This window comes from Rhyacophila brunnea, unplaced genomic scaffold (assembly GCF_057557595.1).
Source record: "Rhyacophila brunnea isolate RB1 unplaced genomic scaffold, BYU_Rbru_1.0 scaffold_8, whole genome shotgun sequence".
Classification (NCBI taxonomy): Eukaryota; Metazoa; Arthropoda; class Insecta; order Trichoptera; family Rhyacophilidae; genus Rhyacophila; species Rhyacophila brunnea.
This window is the reverse complement of record NW_028233350.1, coordinates 27,626,796-27,651,329: the sequence shown is the minus strand read 5'-3', so window position 1 is coordinate 27,651,329 and position 24,534 is coordinate 27,626,796. Positions and strand designations below refer to the sequence as shown.

The 24,534-nt window shown below is 31.9% G+C and overlaps 2 protein-coding genes across 2 annotated transcripts in view; one reads left to right on the top strand and one right to left on the bottom strand.

Annotated features, from left to right (window-relative positions):
• Positions 1-12,588, top strand: part of LOC147064094 (CD151 antigen-like) — a 480,478-nt gene extending 467,890 nt beyond the window's left edge. Inside the window, exons 7-8 of the mRNA XM_085958707.1 lie at positions 7,428-7,583; positions 12,294-12,588. Coding sequence (XP_085814833.1) covers positions 7,428-7,583; positions 12,294-12,437 — 300 coding nt within the window. The 3' untranslated portion in view covers positions 12,438-12,588. The remainder of the gene's footprint in view (positions 1-7,427; positions 7,584-12,293) is intronic.
• Positions 12,589-17,146: 4,558 nt separating this feature from the next.
• Positions 17,147-23,492, bottom strand: LOC147064093 (protein FAM50 homolog). The gene is made up of 6 exons (XM_085958705.1): positions 22,952-23,492; positions 22,679-22,828; positions 20,487-20,691; positions 19,687-19,841; positions 18,802-18,914; positions 17,147-17,556 (listed from the first exon to the last, which is right to left on the bottom strand). Exons 1-6 carry the CDS (start codon positions 23,294-23,296, stop codon positions 17,457-17,459), a joined length of 1,068 nt encoding a protein of 355 aa, XP_085814831.1. The 5' UTR covers positions 23,297-23,492; the 3' UTR covers positions 17,147-17,456.
• Between the last annotated feature and the right edge of the window lie 1,042 nt (positions 23,493-24,534).

The window sequence follows — 24,534 nt, the reverse complement described above, 5'->3', positions numbered from 1 at the left end:
TATAATTTTTTAAACAGTAGAAAAAAAATCATAACACACAAGACGAACATTTTTTTAAATGAATCTAATTATTAATTCTTCTTCACCAAAAAATATGTATAGTTAATGATTTATAATATTACTAGTAAATTATAATGATAACCAGTGATGAAAATTAAAAAAAAACTTTGATAGGTACATTCCTTTTAGATTTAGATTTTTAGTTTTAATATAATATGTATTGTAAGTATAATATGTAGTTTTATTTGGTAACATTGCCCTAAGTACTGATTTCTGCAACTAATATCATTTTGTTTGTTTTTTTATAACAGTGAGTAGAAAATAAAACTTGCGTGCTGAATTACCATTTCGAGAATTATTATGACTTAGATATTTGCGTAACCAAATTAGGTACCATCATAAATACACTAATTTCCTATTAATTTGTTTTGCAAACAACCCGCATACAGCAATAAATTACTAATTAAGCAAAACAAATGACTTTAATGGAAACGCCCAGTGGTTTACCTACCAACTTCTAGAATTGTTCACTTTAGAAGAGGGCTCCTTCTTTGCAATCCACCACGTACTCGAAGCTATTTATAATATGCATTAATAATATTATCAATTCAAAACCAAAGTTTACTCACAAATCCTGTACTTTTTACCTTCAAAAATGTGAGAGAATTTTTTTTTAATAATTAGAGAATAGCGGGTCGCGTGATAAAAATGTTGTTAAATGTATATATTATAATGGTGACCTATGAGTCTCAGAGTGCTTTGACACATATTTCGCACATCTCTGAGCTTCATGAAGTTTAGTATAAAATGCAGTGACAATATCATCGCCTGGTAGTGAATAGACCAACTGAACATGAATTTTAAAACAATGTTTTTTTTCTCAGCAAACGACATTAAAAATACCATATATTATATACTTATTTCTAAGTAGTTAGTCAAAAGATCTAATTTGTATATACAATTTTTCATAAACCATAATATTATATTATTATTATCATCTGAAATTTCCAAACATGATATATTAAACGACGATATACTGTATTAAGATTAATTCAATTCAGTATATTTTAGAAATACTACAACCTTATATTATCTACCAAAAATTAGTCCACACAGATGCAATTACTGAAAAAATACTCTCATCTACGACGATGAAGTTTAACAATGGTTAAATTATAATTCAAATGAATTTTAGAATTATTTCGTAATTTATTCTCATATCGTGTTTTATGTGCTGTTCTAATAAACGTAGATTGTTCTCTCTTCCTTAATGTCTCTAATAATTGTTTTTTTTCGTTTTGGTTTATAGTTACTTCTTATTATTCTTAAAGAATATTATGTGTATAAGTCAGTGAAAATGTAGCTAACTATAATGTATTCAACTAAGGTTCTATCTTAATCCAATGTAATATATTAATATATAATGTCCCAGTAAATATTTCACGTTGATCACGATTACTAATAACATAATAATATATCGTTTTCTAACCAATAATAATTAATTATTAACGGCAAAAGCTGAAAATTTTACAAATACTATCATTTGGTACATTTTCATTATCATGAGTCCAGACTCCAGACCATCCCAATGTATTAAAAAAGTTTTTATTAATAAAAAATATATATCTATATCGTATAATTAAACTGAATTCTAAATCTAACGTATTTTCGTGAAATTATTAGTTCTTCGATTTTTTTAGGAAATTTCGAGATTCATTTAATGAGAAATTATTGTTGAGATTCCCGAGAAATCGTGAAATGTTCAACACATTTCCACGTTTTCCAGAAGATTTTCAATTATCATATGGAAATGCCATTGAAATTATCATACTTAAATAACTAAATCGGTACTTCATATTGTGTATCACTGTATTAAATATAACGGCTTTTCACCAAGAATTATTAGTAAATGGCACGAAAGTTTTGTGTGAAAATCAATTATAATGCACGGAACGTTGACGTACCAATATGTTCTCCAAGTATTTGGGTACTAGTTGATATCTCTATACATTGAAGTTGTAACAGTAACAAAAATTTGCACCGCTTATCACATTCTTGTGTAGTTTTAGTCTCTAATCAGTAGACATTGTTATATTTGATCCATCGCTTTTTGTCTTTGCTGCCCGGAAGTAAATTCAATTTTATATACATAATTATATATATATAATTATGTTTATAAAACTTATAAAAATCAAGTCAGAACTAAGGTGACGAATTATCTGTTTTTATCAGCTATACATTCGAAATAATATTGTGACACTACTGATTTCCGATACTATAATATGGTATGTATAGGTACACTTGTATATTCCTACATGACATATCATTCGTAGTAGGTAATAATTCATTCCACAGTATTCTCCAGAGACGATCTACATCAAAATGCTTGTATCGAACATTATCAAAGCATATTTGATGTGGTTTACCTATTTCCTGTACAATTTCAAATGTCTTACCCATTAAAGATAACATACAAGGGTACATCAACTTCGCAAAATATTACACTTATATCATAACTATTATAATATTAATAAACTTCAACATTATCCCTTATCGTACTAGAAAGTCAGTCAGTGGAATCAGTAGCGAACAAAAGGGTGGCAGTCCAAAGCTAGCTGAAAGCTGTAGGTAACATAATATCAACCAAAATAATCATCTTCACAGTAGAGAAGACATTTCACGCCTACCGAATGTTAGTTAAAGTTACTACTGTATACAAATATAATATGTTATGTAATCGTTGATAGGACTCTAATATGTATATAATAATTATACTCACATGGAAACAAAAAATGAAGGACTGCGATAAAAACAGTTTTCCAAAAAACACACACAAAATCACATTAGCTAAAATGTATTACGTGATCGATTTTGTCATAATATTGTTTTAAATTTTGTGTATGTTTATTTACTACAATGATGAAATCGGAAGAATGATGTAATAATTATCAATTCCATTATTTGGACCAATTGGTAGCCGCAATCATATCAAAAATATACACCGCATTATTTCAAATAATACTAAAGTTTATCATTATAGACTATACGTACTGCGGCATTGTATGTATGTGTCGGATTGCGACGAGTCGATAATTTATTTTAGGATTTAACTTATTTTTTTCTTTCTTTCGACCGTGTCCGATCCTAATAGGATCATATGGGCCTCCGCAAAGTGGAGGTTTGTATTGACAGATTTTGTTTTTACGAGAAATGGATGTCAGCTACTTGCTCAACGTATTAGGTCCATACTCTGACTCATACACAAATTGAAAAACAATATGTGTACTTGTCAGACCCAGGATTCGAACCTGGGACCCACGACGCAATAGGCCAACTAACTAATATGTTATCTCAAAAATGTGTTTGTATTATTTTATTATGATGTATTTCGTATTTTAAAGCATTACCAGTACCAAGGTATTTATCTTCCTATATTTGTTACAGTTGAAACTCGATAATTCTCAAGTAGGTTGGTATATGAATTGTGTTATGAACTATTATTAATTTACGTAATGGAAAGCTGTCGCATTTAAATATAACACTGTATCGTTATATCTGTATTTCTTTCGCTGGATTTATTTTTCTAATATCTTAACTGTACCTTGTTAACTAGTTATATTTTATATTTATAAAAATGTCATAGATTGATATTTTTCCTACATCTACGCGCACGTAATAAATCTATTTTGCACCTAAATTGTTATTGCGTACTGACTATTTTCCTTGTTAGTACAATAAGGTATTTGACAGAGGGAATAGTGAGTTATCAGAAAAAAAACAAATTAAGTTAACGTCATCATCAGTCAATATATTATGCAGGTTTATCCAACTTGTGGTACGAATATTACAGCCGTGTTATTTGTTATCTGTCAAATATTTCGCGCGTATTTTTTAATATATCGTCAGTTAAAAATCATACTACGAAAATGGCGAATCTTCGACGATCGTACTGCGAAAATAAAGAAAAAAATTCTGTATCTTATAAATCTTCGACTGTATTCGCAAACTGAAAAAATATGAAGACACTGGTGTTTTTTTTGCATCGCCTGATACCTTCTAGTACATGTTTGTAAAGCAGCCCGTTCACTCAAAAACATTGCTGCTGTATGCGAATATGTGGCTGTAGTGCCATAAATATTGATTTCAAGAATATTGTAGCTTCTTTGCCTCTCATATGGCTCTTTATGGCGAATTTTGCATAAAGATCTTCACCTACAACACCCCTATAAAATCCAGTTCACACAAGAACTAAAGCCAACGATCTTGATAGAGCAGGCAACCAATGATTATTTTTCAAGGAAATTCAGTGATGAGGCACATTTTCATCTCAATGGGAAGGTATTTTAATAAGCAAAACTGCCGTATTTTTGGATGAGGAAAACCCAGAAAGACCACAAGTGATTCAAGACAGGCCGTTACATACTGCGAAAGTTATTGTTTAGTACGGTTCGCTATAGGCAAATGATAATTGACTTTTTATGGCCGGAATTGGAAGATTTCGATTCGGTAAACATGTTAACAGAATGGAGATAAATGCCATACAGGTCGTAAAAAAAATTCGTACCAGAACTTGGATAACCCTTTATTACCGATAATGATTCTATCTAAGCCCAGATTTCACGTACCTACGTTTAAAATTTACTCTAATCAATATTAACTGATTTATTACATCGAAATTTAATTATATTATTCCTATTAGATAGTTTGTATATACCTACTTATATCTTATGTCTCTATGTTTCCGAACTTTTCGTAGCGCCCACCCTCCATGTTCAAAGACTCCACTCCAAGTTCCATTTCCTCGGATAGATTTCAATTTTCCACGAGTGTGTTGACAAATGAAGTAGTTAATTAGCTGATTGCCCCTCTGGCGTGAAATATAAGTGTTACCAATCCATTAGCTAATATAGATTGCAAAGTCTCTAACACAAACACTAGGTACCTACGTATTTCTGCGAAGGCAGCATTTGTATAATGATTTTAATAACATTAATTATATTGATACCCAAAAACACTGTTATTTTTCTATTCACTCCTACACCTGAAGGTTGTCTAAGAATAAATTAGTTGTGGAGTTTATTCACCATTTCTTGTGACGTGTTTTATTTGTCCTCACACGGGGTAAATTCCATTGTCCCATATCAACATTAGGTATAGATTGATTGTTGACAATGGCGCTGAGAAAATAATTATACCCAGCAGTAACTTCAATTAATATGTATTGACTATAATATTACTAGGTACCTATAGCTAATGTGTTTTTCCCGTTTATAAGTCATAACCCGCTCAAGATAAACTAATAATTTAATATTAATAATTCACATACCTCTAGCTCCCTCTACCTATCGTAATTATATTACAATATATTTTTTTACAAATAATACCATATTGTTAAACATGAATGCATTATCCCAAATCTATCAATTAATATTGTAAGGGAAAACACTTGGCAAACAAAATAGTAAGTATTTAAGTGTTTCATGGTTTGATTTTTAAGTTAAAAACATTTTTTTTCCGACCATGTCCGATCCTAATAGGATCATATGGGCCTCCACAGAGTAGAGGTTTGTATTAACAGATTTTGTTTTTGATGATATTGATGCTGACATCTTGCACTTGCTCAACCTATAAGGTCCATACCCTGACTCACACATAAATTGAAAAAAAACATACCTATGATTAAAAATATAACCATACAATATTAAATTCTTGTTATTTATTTCGCAAGTATTTTTCTTCTCTCCTGTAAAATTTTGGTTTTGCATAATATAGTCATCTTATGATAGGGTATGTACCTTTATTTATTTTTAATTATTTCCAGTTTTGCATCATATTTATTTGTACGAATCCACTACAGCAGGCATCTTCTACCTTCCAATATTGTATCATAAATTACTATTATTGCTATAACTGAAATAGTAATACATGCTTCCCTGATTAGGGCCAAGACATACGGCGCGGCAACTTACCGCGTTCGCACGGATACTAGGTCGGTTTGGTTGTACCATAATGATATGTGCTTTGCATTGTATTGTCGTGCAACGTTATGTGTCTTAATACAATTATTTCACTAGAATACCTTTTTATTCTAACTCTTATCAAATTGACAATCAAAATACTATACTTGAAATAAATTATTCAATTTACTGTACATACCTACTTAAACGACGATAAATGTAATATTAGTTAATTTAGATATATATAATATTATTGAAAAACGTTTAACACTGTGGTTTGTACTTATTGGAAAATTACGATGTGAAATATCAATTTTTCTATATTCCAGAATGTGTTTTCATCTCCATTCTATTTTCTAAAACAATCCTATTCCAAATAACCATCTAGGACGTGTGTTCCAATACGATGTTGAAGTCCATATGACTGATTGTTTTTTATTATATCTGTTATGTTTATAAATTCCCTACCAGTAAAAATTGCTGTCTACGAGACGTAGCAAGCGTAGAGGGCCGGGTTATCTTCGTAGAGCTAGAAAAAGCTCACGTATGCGTTCTCGCAGCACGTTGGACGCTAAGCAAAATTTTCGATAAGGGTTTTTTTTAGTAAAACAATATAATAAATCAAAATGAAAATGTTGACAGGTTCGGGTTTTCTACGGAAATATAAAAGAATAATATAATTATGTACCTATGTGTTTTTTTTTTTATTAAAACGCTATAGACTTGGTACAGTTTTATTATCACGTATCAACAACATTGCTACAAAAATAATCCAGTCTTTTCAGACATTTAATCCACTGGTCCTAAGTATTTATATTGCGTATCTGGCGTATGACGCCGCTGTGCGTGCATGGCAGGGGCGATGGACATCCTCTTCCAAGGGCAGACAAACGCATTTGTTTTTTTTTTTTTTTTAAATATAAAGTGCCGCATTGAGATAACCAGATTGACTCCAAACCATTGCACTTCTCAGTTCTTAACCGGATACGGTGGTTTTGCCTCCAAGCTCTATCAGCTTGGCCTAATAGGATCTCCGACTTGCTTATTTCGTATCATATCCTCATCAATCATATCCTCTGAGAGTGTCCCCATATGTCGGTTGAAAGGGAAGAGCTTCTCAAGTCGGTCCGACCCTCAGTTGAACCGGTCGGCATATTGCGACTTGGTTATATACAAGGGAAAATTTCTCAGCCTTTAAAAAGTCTGCGGCATTTTACGGCGAGCGTGAATTTATTTTCTTATTGAGAATTGACAACTTTGAAGAGCGCCTAACATTCGTTACGTCATTGGTATACGCCTGCATACCGGGTGTGGAAACGTGGCGGGTGATGGAGGGAAAAGCAAATCTTTTTTATTATATCAGATCTAATGTGTACCTAACCCATTTAATTTAATTTTGAGAATCATTGTAGGTATTATATAATGTCATCATCATATTCTAACTATAATGAACTATGAATTTGTTTTCAGTTTCACTGCTGCGGAGCTCTAAGCTTCGAGGACTGGAAGGCAAGCGCCTGGCTAAGAAGGTCTCCTGCTGAACGAAGACTTGTCCCCGACTCCTGCTGTCGTACCGTCACTCCGAGATGTGGACTGCGTGACCATCCATCAAACATTTTCTATGCTGTTAGTGTTATTTTATTATTTTGTAAATCGTGGCGAGAAACGGAGCCTCTTAATTTTAAAACAAACTATGATACATTTGTAGCATTGCTATTTTAATAACACGCATCGGGAGATCAGTAATTGAAATTGAATTATAGGTACCACCACTGTATTTATCTACGACTAAATCTCTTTGATCTACATTCTACACATACACTATTATAATAATAACTAGCAGAGCCAGCTGGCGGTCGCCAATCTATCTCGCTAGGTCTTGCAGACGGCTTGGCGGTGTTGAATAGTAATATAATTGTGAAGTATGCATAGACGGCGCCATAGTTTTCCCTTCGGGATGGATTTTCATTCACCTCAGACAGTTTGACATTTCGCCGATTTGTCAGCATTACGATTTGCAAGTCGCCACTGCCAATATAAATTTGGGGTCATATACGTAGTCTATTCTGGAGTTTGGCCTTCACAATATCGTCTGACACCACCTCAGGCTGCTTGGCCTAGCAAGAACAGCTAGCAATCGCCGATTGCTACCACTGGCATTTTAATTTTAATACAATATTTGTGTAGGTATGTGCATTTAAATATGATCAATAATTATACATCTCAATCATTCGAATATACAGCAATATAAATATGTGAATAATATAAATAGCGATCCAATATAACGTTCGGGTCCCATTTAGATAATAGAAAAGGGTTAGGCAGCGTAAAAAACAAATTTAAACATTTTGTTTCATTGTCTATTAAAAATAAATGCTTTTGCAGCAATAGAATAATATTTAAAAATCAAATTTTGAATTAAAAATTAACCTTAAAACAACATAGTTTCCCGGTGCGGGACAGTCATATCAAAACAAAATAAATGTTGATAAATAATAAAGCAATCATATTATATCTGAGAAGAATAGACCAATTCTGATAAGAATAGGAATTTATAAGACCTAAAGATGTGGAATCAGCTTAAAGAGGCCTTCATCCAGCAGTGGATTGATACAGGTTGATGACAATAGTGACGATATAAATGGGTAGGTATATAAAATCACTAAATTTAAAAAAAAATATAGCAGTTTATATGACCAAGAAGAGTAGAATTAGGTTGAGATAACCTTCATCCAGCAGAGGATTGATCTTGGTTGATGATGATAATGACGATATTATGAATGGGTAAATATAATATCAGCAATTTTTATAAACATAGCAATTCATAATATGACCGACAGAAATACAAACAACTTAGAGAGGCCTTTATCCACCAGTGGATTGATTCAGGCTCATGATGATAATGTCATTATAAAGAGATATAATATAATATCACCAATTTTGATAAATAAAGCAATTCAAATGACAAAAAGAGTATAATCAGGCTGTAGGAGGCCTTTATCCAGCAGTGGATTGGTTCTGGTCGATGATGATAAGGATGATAGAAATAGGTATAATACCACAAATTCGTTAAAATCACCTTCAATCTTCATCTAGCAGTGGATTGATGATGACGACATGAATATGTAGATACATAACATTAGCATTTTTAATAAATATAGAAATTCAAGACTGTCAAGAACACAATCAACGTAGAGAGGCCTTCATCCAGCAGTGGATTTATTGAGGCTCGTGATAATAATGGCATTAAATATAGATAGGTAGATAATAATATAATATCACTGATTTTGATAAATATACCAATTCATGTGTAAGTAAGGAGTAGAATAAGGCTGAGGAGGCCTTCATCCAGCAGTGGATAGGTCCAGATTGATGATGATAAGGACGATAAAAATAGGTAGATATTATACAATATCACAAATTTTGATAACTATATCAATTCGTATTAATTTCTTTCATTGTTTGCAATGGCAACTTTGTTAGTTTAATTAATATGACTATATTGTTATCTATGGAAATTAGTAGCCTAAGGCAGTGCTCCGCAACCTTTTCTCACCCACGGCACACCAAAGATCTTTTCACAATTCCACGGCACACCACACGTAAAACAATTTATAAACCAAAAGATAGACCCCATTTCCTGAAGGGGGACCCCTACCTATCGCTAAAGTTTAACACAGTGTGATACTCTAAAGTAGCGGTTTTCAAATTATGTTCGCGGTAAAATTAATGGTATTGATTGTATGTTTAGCCATTTTTTTTTTTTATTAATACATCCACTTGAATTATGGATAGTTGTCGGGTTAAGAATAATTGTATTATTTGTCGAGTATTGACATAATAATAATAAATTGTACCTATCCTACAATCGCATGTTTTAAAATATTTATACCAGCGTAGTAAAATAGCAGGCGACTTTTTTTACTATTAATGCAAATTTGTAATTTGTGTTTATCTCACTTATCTGGTTGACCTGCCACGCCGCCCTCCCCCCCCCCCCCCCCCCCCCCCTTGAGCCTGGGCCCACAGGGTAGAGCCCTTTCAGCTCCCCCTCGTGAGGGCCATGCACCAAAATTACATTATTTTATGTTTTTTTATTTGATAAATAATTAAATAATAATATACAAACAACATAACACACGACGAAGAGCTAAAAATGTACATATTTCCATGTAGGTATGTGTATTATTAATATAATAACGTAAAAGTTGTATATATTTTGATTTGATATTTGAAAGAGCAACACGAAGTTTTCGGTCAAGTCCCTTCAAGTAAGACCGCTAATTATTTTTAATTATAACTTGAGTTGAAAAACTTTGCCCACCTACATATGTCGTAGGAAATGAGAGCTGAACTGCGATAGCCTTGTCGAAAATCTGAGGATATTCTTTATTGACCGAAATCCAGAAAATAGCCAATGGAACATCGGCGAAGGTCAGTTTTAGCGTCCCGTCGTTTCTCAATCCAACCAATTCCTCTCGAATTTACAGGGAAAGCGCTTCTATAGATTTTTCAGCATTGATTTCAAAAGTGTTTCGAATCCAGTCAAATTGATTGTAGGAAAGTAATGATGAAATTTATTTTGTAGCAAAGTTAAATGTTTTTGAGACGAATCCAAAATTAATTGTTTGTTTTCAATGGTGGTCTGGTAGGTTCTTTGGTACATTTGTAGAGATCCTTGTCTTAACTCCTTCTAATTTATCAGAGCACGTCAATATATTTTCATTCTGACCTTGCATTGTTTACAGGTGCTCAAATATATTACCAGCCACAAACGAAAATTTGGCTAGTTAGTCTTGTATAATATACAAAATTATTTGTATTTTTTGAGAGCAATGTGCCGCGGCACAACTAGCATTGTCTCACGGCACACCGGTTGCGGAGCACTGGCCTAGGTAATTATTCAATAAAAAAAGAGTGCGTGAACAGCCACAAAGAAGTATTTAAAAAAAATCAAATTTGGAATATCACGTTATATATGAAATTATAGCAGTAGCGGACGCGTCAGAAGATAATTTACGTAGTGAATTGTACCAAGATTATGGTTTACTTACCGGGAAAAAGTACGCCAATGCCTTACGATATTTGAATTAAAATAATCGATTCCGTTTGTCAATAAAGGATTAGAAGGTCTTAACCGACGAAGACGTCATTTTGTTGGGCGTTAAAAGAAATATGGCGAATCATATACGTATGTAAGAAAATATCGGATATCACGTTTCTGGGAAATCATCGGATATTTCTCAAATTTAGTCATTTCAATCGGTAGATAATTTGGTAGCGCACATATTGAAGTGAAGATGTAAAAATAACAATAAAATGTCGCTTAAATGAGCCGTTGGTGCGTTTTCCAAAATCTCTTAGGATAATAATATATAAAAGATTATACTGGTCAATGTATGAAGTACTGTATTGCCATATTCATAAAATATTTTACGTCACTAATTTCCAATGGGTCTATTCTTTCATTATTTTATAGAAAAACATATATGTAAGTGATTGACTCGGATGGGCACTTGGTAAAATCCCAGGAGTCACAAATGCATTTTTTTTTGCTTGACTTTTTTATTGCACATCATGAACTCGTGATTATATTTATCACAGAAATTTGAAACTATAGAATAAAATTAATCATACGCAATAATTTCTGATGGATTCTATTGCGTTTATTACAAAATGTCGTCTTAGGAGCCAGGCAATATTCGAAAATAGGCATTTTCGTGTGAATTTTTGACAAGAAAATATTTTTTCAGTGTTATAGGTATTATGAATACATTAATTTTGGGCCTATTGACTTGAAAAAATCCTAAGCCAGTCTCAGGCTACCAATCCGCTCCCATACCTATTCAAATGAGTTTAAACTATATTGTTGGATCAATACGAACTTTTTATAAAACTACACATAATGATTTCAGATAGTTTTGCGTTTTTGCCAAAGAGATTGGACTCACATTTGGTTTTTGCCCATTTTCGTATATGAAAAAGTGAATGACAGCCAGATTAGATATTTGTAATTTTACCTGATTGTCATCTAAATAAGGATGATTTATTGTATAAATAAAACTTATTTGTGTTCTTATCTCAATGTGGCCCTACCAAATAAATGTTTGACCACAAGTGTGAAGCTTACTATAAATGGATCTGTTGTTTGAAATGAATTGCGGCTAATTTCATAATTAACCTTAATAACCTTTATCAGCTTCACTTTCATACACAGAACTTCCATTAGGTATACATAAAACATTTTTCTTTGACCTATCTATGAACTGTTTTATAATTCTAAGGCTTTATATTAATTACATCAATATTAATTGATATACTTATATTTCATTTCAGGGTTGTATACGACCGATGGCTGATCATATAAGAGACCACTTGATTATCTTAGGAGCAGTCGGTTTGGGAATAAGCATCATCCCTATCTTCGGAATGGTGGTTTCTTGCTGCCTCTATGTCAAACTCAAAGACGTACTCGACTGACCTTTACCAAAACAAACCAACAATCCAGTAAACAACGCCTCCAGAAAGAGTAGTTCTAAAGCTAAAGTGTTCGACAAGTCAGCTGACCAAAGTAATAGCAATAAGAATGGTATGATTAGAAGATCCAACAATGCCTTTGGGACGACTGATAGAGCGCACTGCCCCGTACATTCTAAAAAGCGTCGACATTCTAGACACAGAAGTTTAGAAGAAAAAACTATCTGTATCACCACTATAAGTGATCTAGGATTTTAATTACCATAAACTGAGGTTACTTTACCCCACAACGGGGATTTCTTCTCCAACCGAGATATTATTGCCATTTTTTGAACTAAAATAGGGAAAACTTTATTTAAATCATCTGCCATATTTAAGAAAATAATAAAATTCGCTGTAAATACAACTCGCTAACGATATAATAATAAAATAATGAGTAATAAGGTTCATTAACTTTTTGGCCTGGTAAGCAGATTATACAGATCTTGGTTTCTGTATGGCTGTATTTATGTTTTAAGTAAGGAGGGATATTATACCACCTGTCGGTCTTTGAATATTCTCTAACAATACTAAAGAATGTAAGGAATAGAATACTGTGATGACGTGGTGCCCAAATTGTCTAGTGTTTGACATGTCCCATTGGACCACTCCTTACTGAAAAATATTGCTAAATAACAAATTGTAAATAATAGTATTATGGATGCATAGCTGTCGGAGCCTACAGAACTTGAAGAATTTAATGTAATATATTATAATATAATATCACGAGTATAAACTTTGTACAATATAATATTTCAAATATTAAACAAAAGTTTTCATATTATTATATTCATTGTAAAAACGTACATAGTAGAGCTGTGGAACGAAATCTGATGACATATGTTTAAAATCTATTTATTATTAAGTATATTAACGAGGGAAGAGTCGTTTTTGGTTATAGTGTTTAGACGGCCATATTAATAACTCTCTGTTTAAAATATATGATAATCTGTGTACCAATATGTTTCACCACGATAAGGAATAAAACAAATAACTTTTTTAGTTTACCTCGGTTTTGTTCCGCAGCTCTAATTTTTTCAGTTGTATGCTAATTAAAACAAGAAAAGTGGTGTAAAGTAACCTCAGTTTCCCTAATATGTATGTAATTATAATAACTCTAACAATATACTTAGTACAAATAACTATCTTATATCGTTTTGCCATATAAAATATTTTATATTATCTCTATTTATTACGTTGCTATTACATAATATGTGTAGAATTTATCACATCATTCATATGACTACTGTGAAAAATTAGATGCTAAATTTTAAGTAATTTATATTAATGTGTAAATAATATGAATTCAGATTTCTCTGAGGCTGATTTACAGTATTCTGTTGATTAAATAATAGCCTACTTAACTGTCTATTGTGTAAGAAATTTTTCACACACTTACTTACTTCATGCTTTAAAAAAATTAATAATTTCACTAATTTCTCCTTATAATAATAATAATAATAATATGCACCAACATCAAATTAATTTGTGTAAACCAAGAGCTTAGTAAATTTCAGATTTATAGTTTTAACGACAGATTACTTTATTATATATATTGTTTACTTGCAGATTTGACTGAGTAGGTAGTCAGATAATTCCTATAGTCTTATTTTCAAATAATCTCATTAATTATTATCTAGTCCTCACATATTTTAAAGGGTAATTGAAACGTTATTGCTGTAATTATAAATGAAAATTAAACAATAATAATTTTTATGAATCTCAGGAAAACCTATTACTTATGTGTAATCTTTCTCATTACATAGGTACCATGTAAATATAATATTGGAAAGTTGTTTTTTTTTATTATGTAAATAGTTGATAATTCACTTCATAAAAAGGTGCTAGCCAGTATAACTCTAAGAATAGATTAGATGGGGAAAAAATGCAACATAAAACCACCTACACTGTTAAAAATTTTCAGAATCTGCAGTGTATGTACATAGATACAATTTTATTATAGAGTTACTACTAAATCACCACTACATTTTTCTTTAAATCCATTACATCCATCCATGTTAAAAACACGTTTTAAATTTAATTGTATTAATTTAATTACATTCTTTAATTTTAACCATTATTGTTCAAATATGTATGTGTATTTGAAATATTATATTGCATTATATTGTAACATGTAACTACTTAACATCTAATATTATTATTTTATAACAATTTGTAACTATGTATCAATATGCAGAAAGGGATGTATGTAATAATACTATATGTTTAGGCTATTGCTAAAATCCAAAGAATATAAAATTAGTAATTGTACCATTCTAGATACGGATGCTTTGAACACCAATATTTGAAGAAATTATTGGAAAATTCACAATATTCACATTTAGTCAGACTTTCTATCAGATTACGAAGTCTACTGAAATAGATAATGAATGTTCCATCCCTACTAAATTAACTCCATAGACAATATTATCGTAATTACATAAATTTAATATACAAAATTAATCATTGTCATAGTTATTATGTCATCGAGCACACGAGGAATTGAAGTTATTTGTTAAAAAAAATGTGATAACTTTCTCATTTATTTTTGAATTACATAACCTTTCGAATGTCAATAATTTTGAATATTGACTTTTGTGTATCACCTAATAAAATGCTTTAAATATTATCCATTTCTCTAAATTTAAAAAAATAAACTACTTCAAACACAAAAGTGCTTTATACAAACGAAAGATGGTGTATTAATCATCTTAATAATAATAAAAATAATGATCTATTCAAACAAAATTATTGAAAATAGTTTCATCCCATCGCAAAATTGTTAAATTCACTAATTTAGCCGGGACGCACATACAAATTCGTCTCGACTGCAACATGTCGAATTTGTCGATGTCATTTTGCTGGCTTTCACAAAACGCATTAAACTAAATATACCTCCGAACACAAAGCCCACACAATATTTTTGGTTGAAAAAAATGGCTGCTGTCGCATGCAACATCGTCGGTGTTTTGTAAAAAGGGCGAATCAACCATTTTGGCGAAATCGAGATTTTAATGAAAATACAATGTTGTGTAAAAACGGCGAATTTTTATCTCCACAGGAAAGTACTTAAATATTATATAATAATACCTATTATAATGACAGTATTCTTTCTAAGCTTTATTATAAACTTGTTAGATATTTATAATCATCTACAGGTAAAAAACAAATAAATGTCAAAAGCATGTCCTCCTCCTGTAAAGTAGCATTTTGGTTAATTCGCCCTTTTTACAAAAGACCGACGATATATGGAAGCATGCAGCATGAATATCGCTTGTGTGCAGTAATAATAACACGCCGCATAGTCAGTCATAGTGCTCCAGTTACTTTTCAACCTACAGTAAAACCTCGTTAATAAGAACACGGATAATTCGAAATAATTCGCAGTAACTCGAAATTTTCGCAAAAAAAGTTCATTGAACATTATTTTCATACAAAACCATACCCTTAATTCGAATTTCGTAATTCAAAATGATTTCAGAGTCCGGGCATAAAAAATATTCAATAAATCGTAATAAAGTACACAATTTCATGAGCCAGTCATTGAAAATTGTGACAGATTTTTCTTAAAACATTATAAATTACTTATTTTAAGAAGGTAATATAAATAATCCTGACATTTTATGACCCATTAACACACACTGAATTGGACACATCTATGATCGTAAACGAAATTAATGAAAATCAACAAAAAAAATTCAAAATTTTTGTATTTTTCCCCCATACATTTCATATTTTGTAATTCGAAATTTTTTTCGATTTTTGGTCCCATGGAATTCGTATTAAAGAGGTTTTACTGACAAGATCGCCGCGCCATCCTGGAGAGCCAGTCAGTGTCAGATCACAACAGAGCAAAAAAATATCAAATAGCAACGATCATAATGTAATTACATTTTCAGGTATGCAATGAAATATCCTTCCAACATTAGGAACACCGTGCATTCATATATTTCTAATTGACAATTATTGTTAATGTACAAAATATTTCCACCATCTTATTTTCTTAGCGTCAATACAAAATCGCTATTTCTATGTCAGATGTACAATGACGTTTATCTGTTTTGACAGGTTGTGTTGCATCACTGTCGTGGCTGTGTGAGATACTTTCAACATTGGTGACAGTTATGTTTTATGGCTATGTTGATGTTGAGTCGACTTTCAGTGTGCATTGGGCCATAATACCTAGTTTACATGTGAATGGATTTACTGCTGACAGTACATATTATCGCGGCCATAACAAAAAAAATGCACGTGTAAACAGATATTATCCTGCAAGTTGTAAGATTGCATGGATGAATCAAAAATGTTCAGAAGCTTTTGAATTTTTAAGTGACGGTCAGATTTGTTTGATATCTGCTTCTGCACAGCAGAACGAGTGGCGAACCCGCCGGGAAAAAAACGAACTACACTGCACAGACTCATTTTGAGGTTAAAAGATTTTTACGACTGTCAAATAGTACCATAAAATGACAACATCACATCTTGCTTACTCTTGAAGAGTGAGATTGGAGAGACAGTCAGCACTTTTACATGTAAGCAGTTATTGTCACGATAGTTTAAAATACTCACTATTGGTGCAAGTAAATCCATGCACGTGTATGGGCGCTATAAACTTATATTCAACATAATTTCAATTCACTTGATATATGTTTAAATTTATTGCTAGAGCCATTCAGATAAAATGTTTATTGTTTGTGGTAAAGTCATCAATTGGTTGTTACATAGTAAATATTCATATTGCACATGGCTTAATATCATTTTGAACAATATAATAATAGTTTTGTTAAAGATTGTGTGCTTAATGTGAACATACTTAAAGTGATATTATAATCATAGAATATAAGAACTCTATTCTAACACTCTAACAATGCATTAGTAGCGGTGGCATAGGTAAAGAAAATTTGTAATGAATAAAAAAATATTTTTTAAAAACAACTTTTTATTTACAATGTATCCAATTATATATACACATACACAATCAGATCATTTTCCTTTTATAGTGTACTTGGCATAAGTTTTTGTAGGGTCATATGGCTCCCAGCGCGACGCGGGGAATATGTGCTTATTTCTTTCATACCAGGATCTGTAAAAAAAAGAGGTAATTTATATATGCAGAATAAGATTCATACTTATACAAAATCATAAGGGCAGACATAAATTGGCGTGAAGCATGGTGCCTAATCCATAATGATGGAAGTGAAGTTAGTAGTCTTTGAGTGAAAAATTTTATGTAAAATCTCTGGTCCCACACTAAAACAGGAGTTTACAGAATAAAGATGAACCATAATGGTCACTCAGTCGTATTCAGTCGCTTTTTGTAGATTAGTGAGGAACAAGAGCCAGATTAGAGGATCCTGTGGAGAAGGCCAAATGCCGTGCTGAGATGTAGCACTCAGAAAGAAAAAAATGCTTTCATGCATTGAAAAAATAAAAATCAAAATAGTGATTCACGTGATTTAACAATTTTGTGAACAATCAAAATCGTAGGATTAGAACTACGACTTACAATCTAGATACGGGCTTGACGTTTACTACTGTACCTCTGACATATAAATACATTCTCGCATAACATACATGTTGCCACTTGATTATATTGGTAGCTAGCCTGGAATTTTTGTCTGTACTTTAGTTTGGACTATACCTACAGCCAGTGACGAGGGGTGGAGGTAGGCTATTAAGATTCGACATAAATGTGCATAATAAATTTTGCTAGTCATACTATTTGTCTTCATTGAACAAGAATGCAATTTGCAGACGGTGCTGGTTATTTTTTAAAATTCATTTAAACACCGCCTAACCAAACCATAATAGTTTAGTTAAGTATGCTATGGGCGATCTGACAAAAAAGTGCATACTTTTTCGGTCATACTTATTTGTTTTCGTTGAATTAATACATGTTACAGATGGTGTTGGTTAATTTTTTAAATTCATTAAGCCCTACCTATAATTATCATAACCATAATCGATAAAAAATATTTTATATATAAACAGATTTTTTTTACTACATTATTATCTACTATGACTTGAATTAGACAGGGTTTAATTGAATTTTAAAAACTAACAAAATTTACACATAGTATTAGTTCAATGAAAACAAATACGTGTGACTGACAAAGTTTAGTGTGCATTATTTATGTTGGATCTTAACAGCCTACCTCCACCCTTCACCCCTGCATACAGCAATCATAATTCTCTGTAATCTCAATTCTTTTCCTATTGGAAATGTGAGTAGCAAAGGACAAAAACATCAGCGTCTAATATTTTTTTTAATATTTGACCAGATTATGAAGCACGATAATATTTACTTATAAAATCTTATAGGAAGTACCTTAGTAATACTTTGCCAGCATGTGAATCCTGTTTTTCTTGGGTGGCATCATTGACAAGGCGAATATCATCAGCAACATCAAATTGAAACAGTGGCCCACTCTTTCCTCTCGCCTATACAAAAGAATTCACATTATTTGCAATATAATATAATGAAGAAAATTAAATGCTTTCAATATATGTTTGCAAGTAAGTACTATCAAGTAAAATCATTTAGAATATACTATAGAAAAATAAAGTAAAATTTTAAACATGAAAGATTTTCTTTTAACTCATTGCAGACAGAATTAATTTTTCAGGATTGATTTGATTGACGGGATTTACTGATTACTAAAATTGATATAACTCATGTATTATCCATTCAATTCAAATAAATCTTTTAAATAGTTTTAGGTTTTGAATTTTTCTATTAAGTATTTACATTTTAAGTAAACTTTGTATATAAGTGGAATGAAAAAAACATGTCAAATATAGTTTTTTGGGTTTTTTGGGTTTATAGATAAAAAGTCCATGATGTAAATAATAAAAGGAAGATATACTAAAACTGGAGCTAAATATAATACTCTTCAAGATATTTAGAAGATGTCTCAAACAACTCATACCTAGCGAACTGATTTTGACAAATTTAAATAAAAATAGATTTTATAAATCAAATATTTCTTTAAAAATATATTGGATTGTATATAACTAACATCATACAATGATAGCTACATCTATTATTAAGTAATTTCAACTTTAAAAAAAATTAAAATATCATTCAATTTTTTTGATTTTCATAATTTCCTGCATCCTGTAACACCGGCACCAAATTGGCGCTGATAGGGCGCGATGGGATAACAGTATCTATCTAAATAATAAATACAGTCTTGTGTCATGCATTGTGTACCTTAGTAACTATAAAATCGTAGAATGTGTAGTGGTGTGGCAGTATCAAATCTTCTTTTACATACATCAGTTGGTCTGCAGAGACTGTTTTAAGTTCACCAAATTCTGGCCTTAACGTATCAAGACATCTTTGAAGAAACTGGTACACAGAATTACCTGTAATAATTATTATCATTATTTATAATATGAACCTTTTCTATAACAAATTATAGCCTACATACTACTGCAAAATACTGTTTTAGATTAGTTTTTTGGAAGCTTGTTTCATCTATGGTACAATTTTTGGTTCATTCAATTATGATGAGACCTATGATTTGAGATACTCCAACTGCACTCCTCATGTATATGCAGACCCGATGTGTGCACAGCCGCCTTCCATAATACTTGAAATGTGTCGGAATGAAGAGATTTTAGTGCCACACTTCCTTTTCCTGAGACGAAGCCGCACGGGACTGATGTAACAACCGAGCAGTGTGTAATGAAACTGTCAAAGCGAAGAGTCAATAATTGAATTTATGAATTTAAAAAGGAATCAGAATTATGCCATCCTCCATACAACGCAGAAAATTTTTCAAATGCCTCCAAGTTGACCTCTATTGATAACAAATCAGCATGGCCAATTGGGTTAGTATGTCAATGGACCCTGGCAACCAGCTCCAGTCATTCGGTTCCCCTCAGTGTGCAATCCTAGAGAATGTGTTCAGTAACTTGGTAGTTGTACCCGCACATGCTTTCCTGTTAGCCATGACATTCCAGTTATGAAGTCTCGGTCTGTAATAAAATTACTTCAATAGATGATACCTTTCTTTAATGTGACATTTCGCCTGTGTCCAGAGCCATCCCAATAACTGAATGTGACAGTAATAGGCTGGTCTTTCAGAGTGGCCTGTGTCATGGTCCATTCAAGTCTCAATTCTTCTCTAAGCTTTAATTCGGCCTCCTCTCGATCACGGTCCGGCAAGAATGACGTGTCAACATCAGGATTTTTACAAATTTTCTTTGAAGGCTATAAACAAACTAAATATTATTTATTTGAAATGGTAAATAGTTTATAACTCGATTAAAATAATAAATGATTTTCACAATTCCTCGTTAGACAGTAAAAAAAATGTATGGAATTAGGATACATATATAATTATAGGATTGATTTTATATGATGCATCGATTCAAATTGATATCTAGAGCAGGGGTCGGCAACCTTGATACTAAAATACTAAAAATGTTAAACAATAAACCAAGATTGAAATTTTCAACATTATTATAAATTTAAATTGTTAATACGTATTTGAAAATGGGTGTTCGTATATTTAAATATACATACATATATTTATATACATACATGCTTTGCAAAAAAAATCAATGCGACGCATGGCACTGTAAATCTTCAGCTAACTTATTATAGTCAGGTACCTACATAATTAGAATTACCTGTACTTAAGCAATTATCAAAGTGAGGGTCTGTTTTTGATTTTAAGTATTTCATATTAGAAAACAGAGACTCGCAAAAATAAGTCGTAGCAGAGTATGAAGATACTTTTTAATGCTCATTTTCTTACATTAGAATAACTTCCAAAACATTTTATCATTAGGTATAATGTGCTTTTAATATAGTATCATTTTGTATACTTATTTATTACTTCCAATTCTGGGTGTTACTGATTTCAAAATATATTGAAATCATACTGAGTATATCATTTTCAGTAAATATTAAATGGATTTATAAGAAATCTCACCACTTGTTCTAATAACACAAATTACTCAAATCTAGAAGAAAACTCTTCTATGAGAGTATCCATAATCTTTATATATATTTAGTACAAATAGAGTTTTCTTCTCCCAATTTCTCAATAATATGTCAAGATTTAGGAAATGTATGATGATTTTTTTATTATTATTTATTAATTTAGAAAAATGTAGATTTTTATAGTACTTTTTTCACTTTTATTAATTAAATCTGGGCCGGTTTAGTCCGCCTCAGAGTGACATTTTCAACTATAAAGTTATGACTCAAGCTGGACTTTCGAGTGTAACATTTGTCACGGGACCACACATTGAATCATGAATCTCAGAACCATTTTTTTTCTCGCGGACATAATAATTTTTTTTTCATGAAATTCAACTTGTTAGTGGAGTGACAGTATTATAATTTGATGGTATCTTGAGGGCGCATCGAATATTCTCCAAGGGCATACTGGCGCCCGCGGGCGTCACGTTGCCGATCCCTGATCTAGAGACCACATAAAAAGAGATATTATAATATGAGCATCAGAAAAAATGACCTCACAAAAGATGGAGAGATAGTGTTGAGTTGGATTTAAAACCTTGGGTGTTCAAAACTGGAGGGAAGCGGCTTTGGACAGACCTGGATGGAGACAGATGCCAGTGGAAGCCAATACCTCTATAAGGTTTGTAGTGCCAAGAAGATCACCAAAAGGCACGGATGAATGGTAATTTTTTTTAGTTAGATTAAAATACGTTTATTCGAGAAATAAAAACATTTATTACGTTTTTTGATTATCCGGATTACTTTCTACTGTACTGTAAGATCTACGGTATTGACAAATACAAATTCAAACTGAAGTCTTGCCTTTTCAATATACTGTATTTCCTCATGCATATTTTTTCTTATTTTGATGTTTCTGAATTCGGGGTGCGTCTTATAATCAATAGTGTCTTACAATCGCTGTAAAATTCCGCAGTTGTGATAAATCATCACTGATTACTAGTAGTGAGGGGGTCAGTTGTCCAACACGGCAAAGCAGGTAGTTGGGTTACAGTAGCCACTGCCTAAATGTTTTGAGTTTGAATAAAAGTTTTGTCCCTAATTACAGTTTAAAATGTCAGCAAGAAGACTAACTTATGATGCTGCATTGAAAAGAAAAATTTATTGTGTACGCAGAAGAGCATGGAAATAGAGCTGGAGGGCGTAAATTAGGATAGCGATCGATATACCTATAAATTAAATATTGAAGTATTATGAATGTTACACAGACCGGTTCGCCCTGTTCTTTCCAACTGTTGAGTTTGTCTTTAAGGTCTTCACCGCTACCATCTTTATCTTTGGTGCTGTCAATATCATCGCTGTCGTCACCTCCATCATCATTATCTGAATCTTCATCAACGGCAAATGATAAAGCCTGAATCTGCAAATTGGAAATAAACTACGCTTAAAGTATACTGTAGTTTGTTTCTTTAACCACCTTGTAGGTGAACGATAGTATTTTACAAGGTGCTTGTTTAACCATGAGGGACAAAAATACCAATACCTGTTGTTTCTGTTTGTTTTTTTGAGCTTGTTTGGCTTCAATTTCTTTTAAACGCTCTTTATCTTTCTCTGCTTTCTTCTGAGCCAATTTTTTCTCTCTTTCTTTGACGATGTGTTCTTGTTTAGCTCTCATTTCATCGAGCGTAACCAATCCTATGGTGGAACTTTTCAGTTGTTGTTCGACTGCATCATAATGGGTGGCAAACTTATTTTCTATATTGTGAATACGAAGATCTTCCTCTATTTTTTTCTTTCGCAACTCAATATCCTGCTGAGCCTTTTCACGTTTCTTCATAAGTTGCATGGCTCTACCTGCCTCAGAAGCAGCACCTTTATAGTGTGCCATTTTCACTAGATAAATAATACTACACGCCTGCAAAATAAACTACTTAACTTTTTTATTGTAATTAGAATAAAACAGTTTTATGTTTAAATTTCAGACCATGGATCTCGTTTTGTTGTTCTTCTGGTATTAGAAGAACATAATAGAAATGCAATGTTATTTACTTTCATATAATCTGTTTTCACTGTAGCCCATAGACAAACAATTAAACAATATACTTTAGTCAACATGAGTCAGTGGTGACAGTTGTTTTCAATGTTGCCACATATTACAAATAATGCCATAACAATATTCCTAATATTTCTCGGTGACCAATAAAAATAAATTAGTCTCTGTAATATCCAAAGATTATCAATATGACAAGGGTAGTTTCCTAATACATATTGATATATATTTTCATAAAAACTGTTAAATTCAAACATGTTAGGTAGGTACAAAGAGATTGGACTCCTCCCAGTCTTTTAATCTCTTTGGGTAGGTATTTAGAATTGCCAATAGAGGGTAATTTGGATTTAGGGAGAACCAAAAGTATAAATTAATTGAAACTTTAAAAACAATAAAACACGTTCGATAGAATATCAGTAGAAGTATCTTTGAAAAGTACATACATAATATTTTTAAAGTTTTTTTTTTTATAAATGACTTATCAACATAAGAAGGTGGTAACACCGTACATTAGTCTTTTATAGTACCATAGACTACAAGATGGCTGCGCTATTAGGGTTGTATCGAAAGAAAAAGTATCCATACTAGGTATCGGTATCGTTTCGATTAAAAGTGTCGTATCGAAAGAAAAGTATCGATACGTTTGAAAATATTAGTGGGATTATCCGCTCAAATGTCGTTAAATCGCTATTTATAATTTTAATAAGATTTTCATAATATTGTGAAGACGTAGGCCCTCCTCCTACGGCGCAACTGAAATCTGGTGGAACTGTTTGGTGATGGTACTCATAAACTGACCAATGTGATGCCTCGCACACGGCGCTACTGAAACCACTTGAAAGAATAATCACATAACTTCAAACCGTCAAACTAGACCATCAGCTGTTTTATACAAAAACCGACAACACGCACGCTGCTACGTTTACTCGAATAGAATAAGGTTATTTCAATAATTTTGCTTATCTTGTACTTTTGACGTCTTGGGATGTTAATGGTTTTCATAGCATGACACTTGGTCGCAGTGCTACCAATTTTGGTAAGAAAATATGATTTTTCACCGAATCTAATGATGTTGG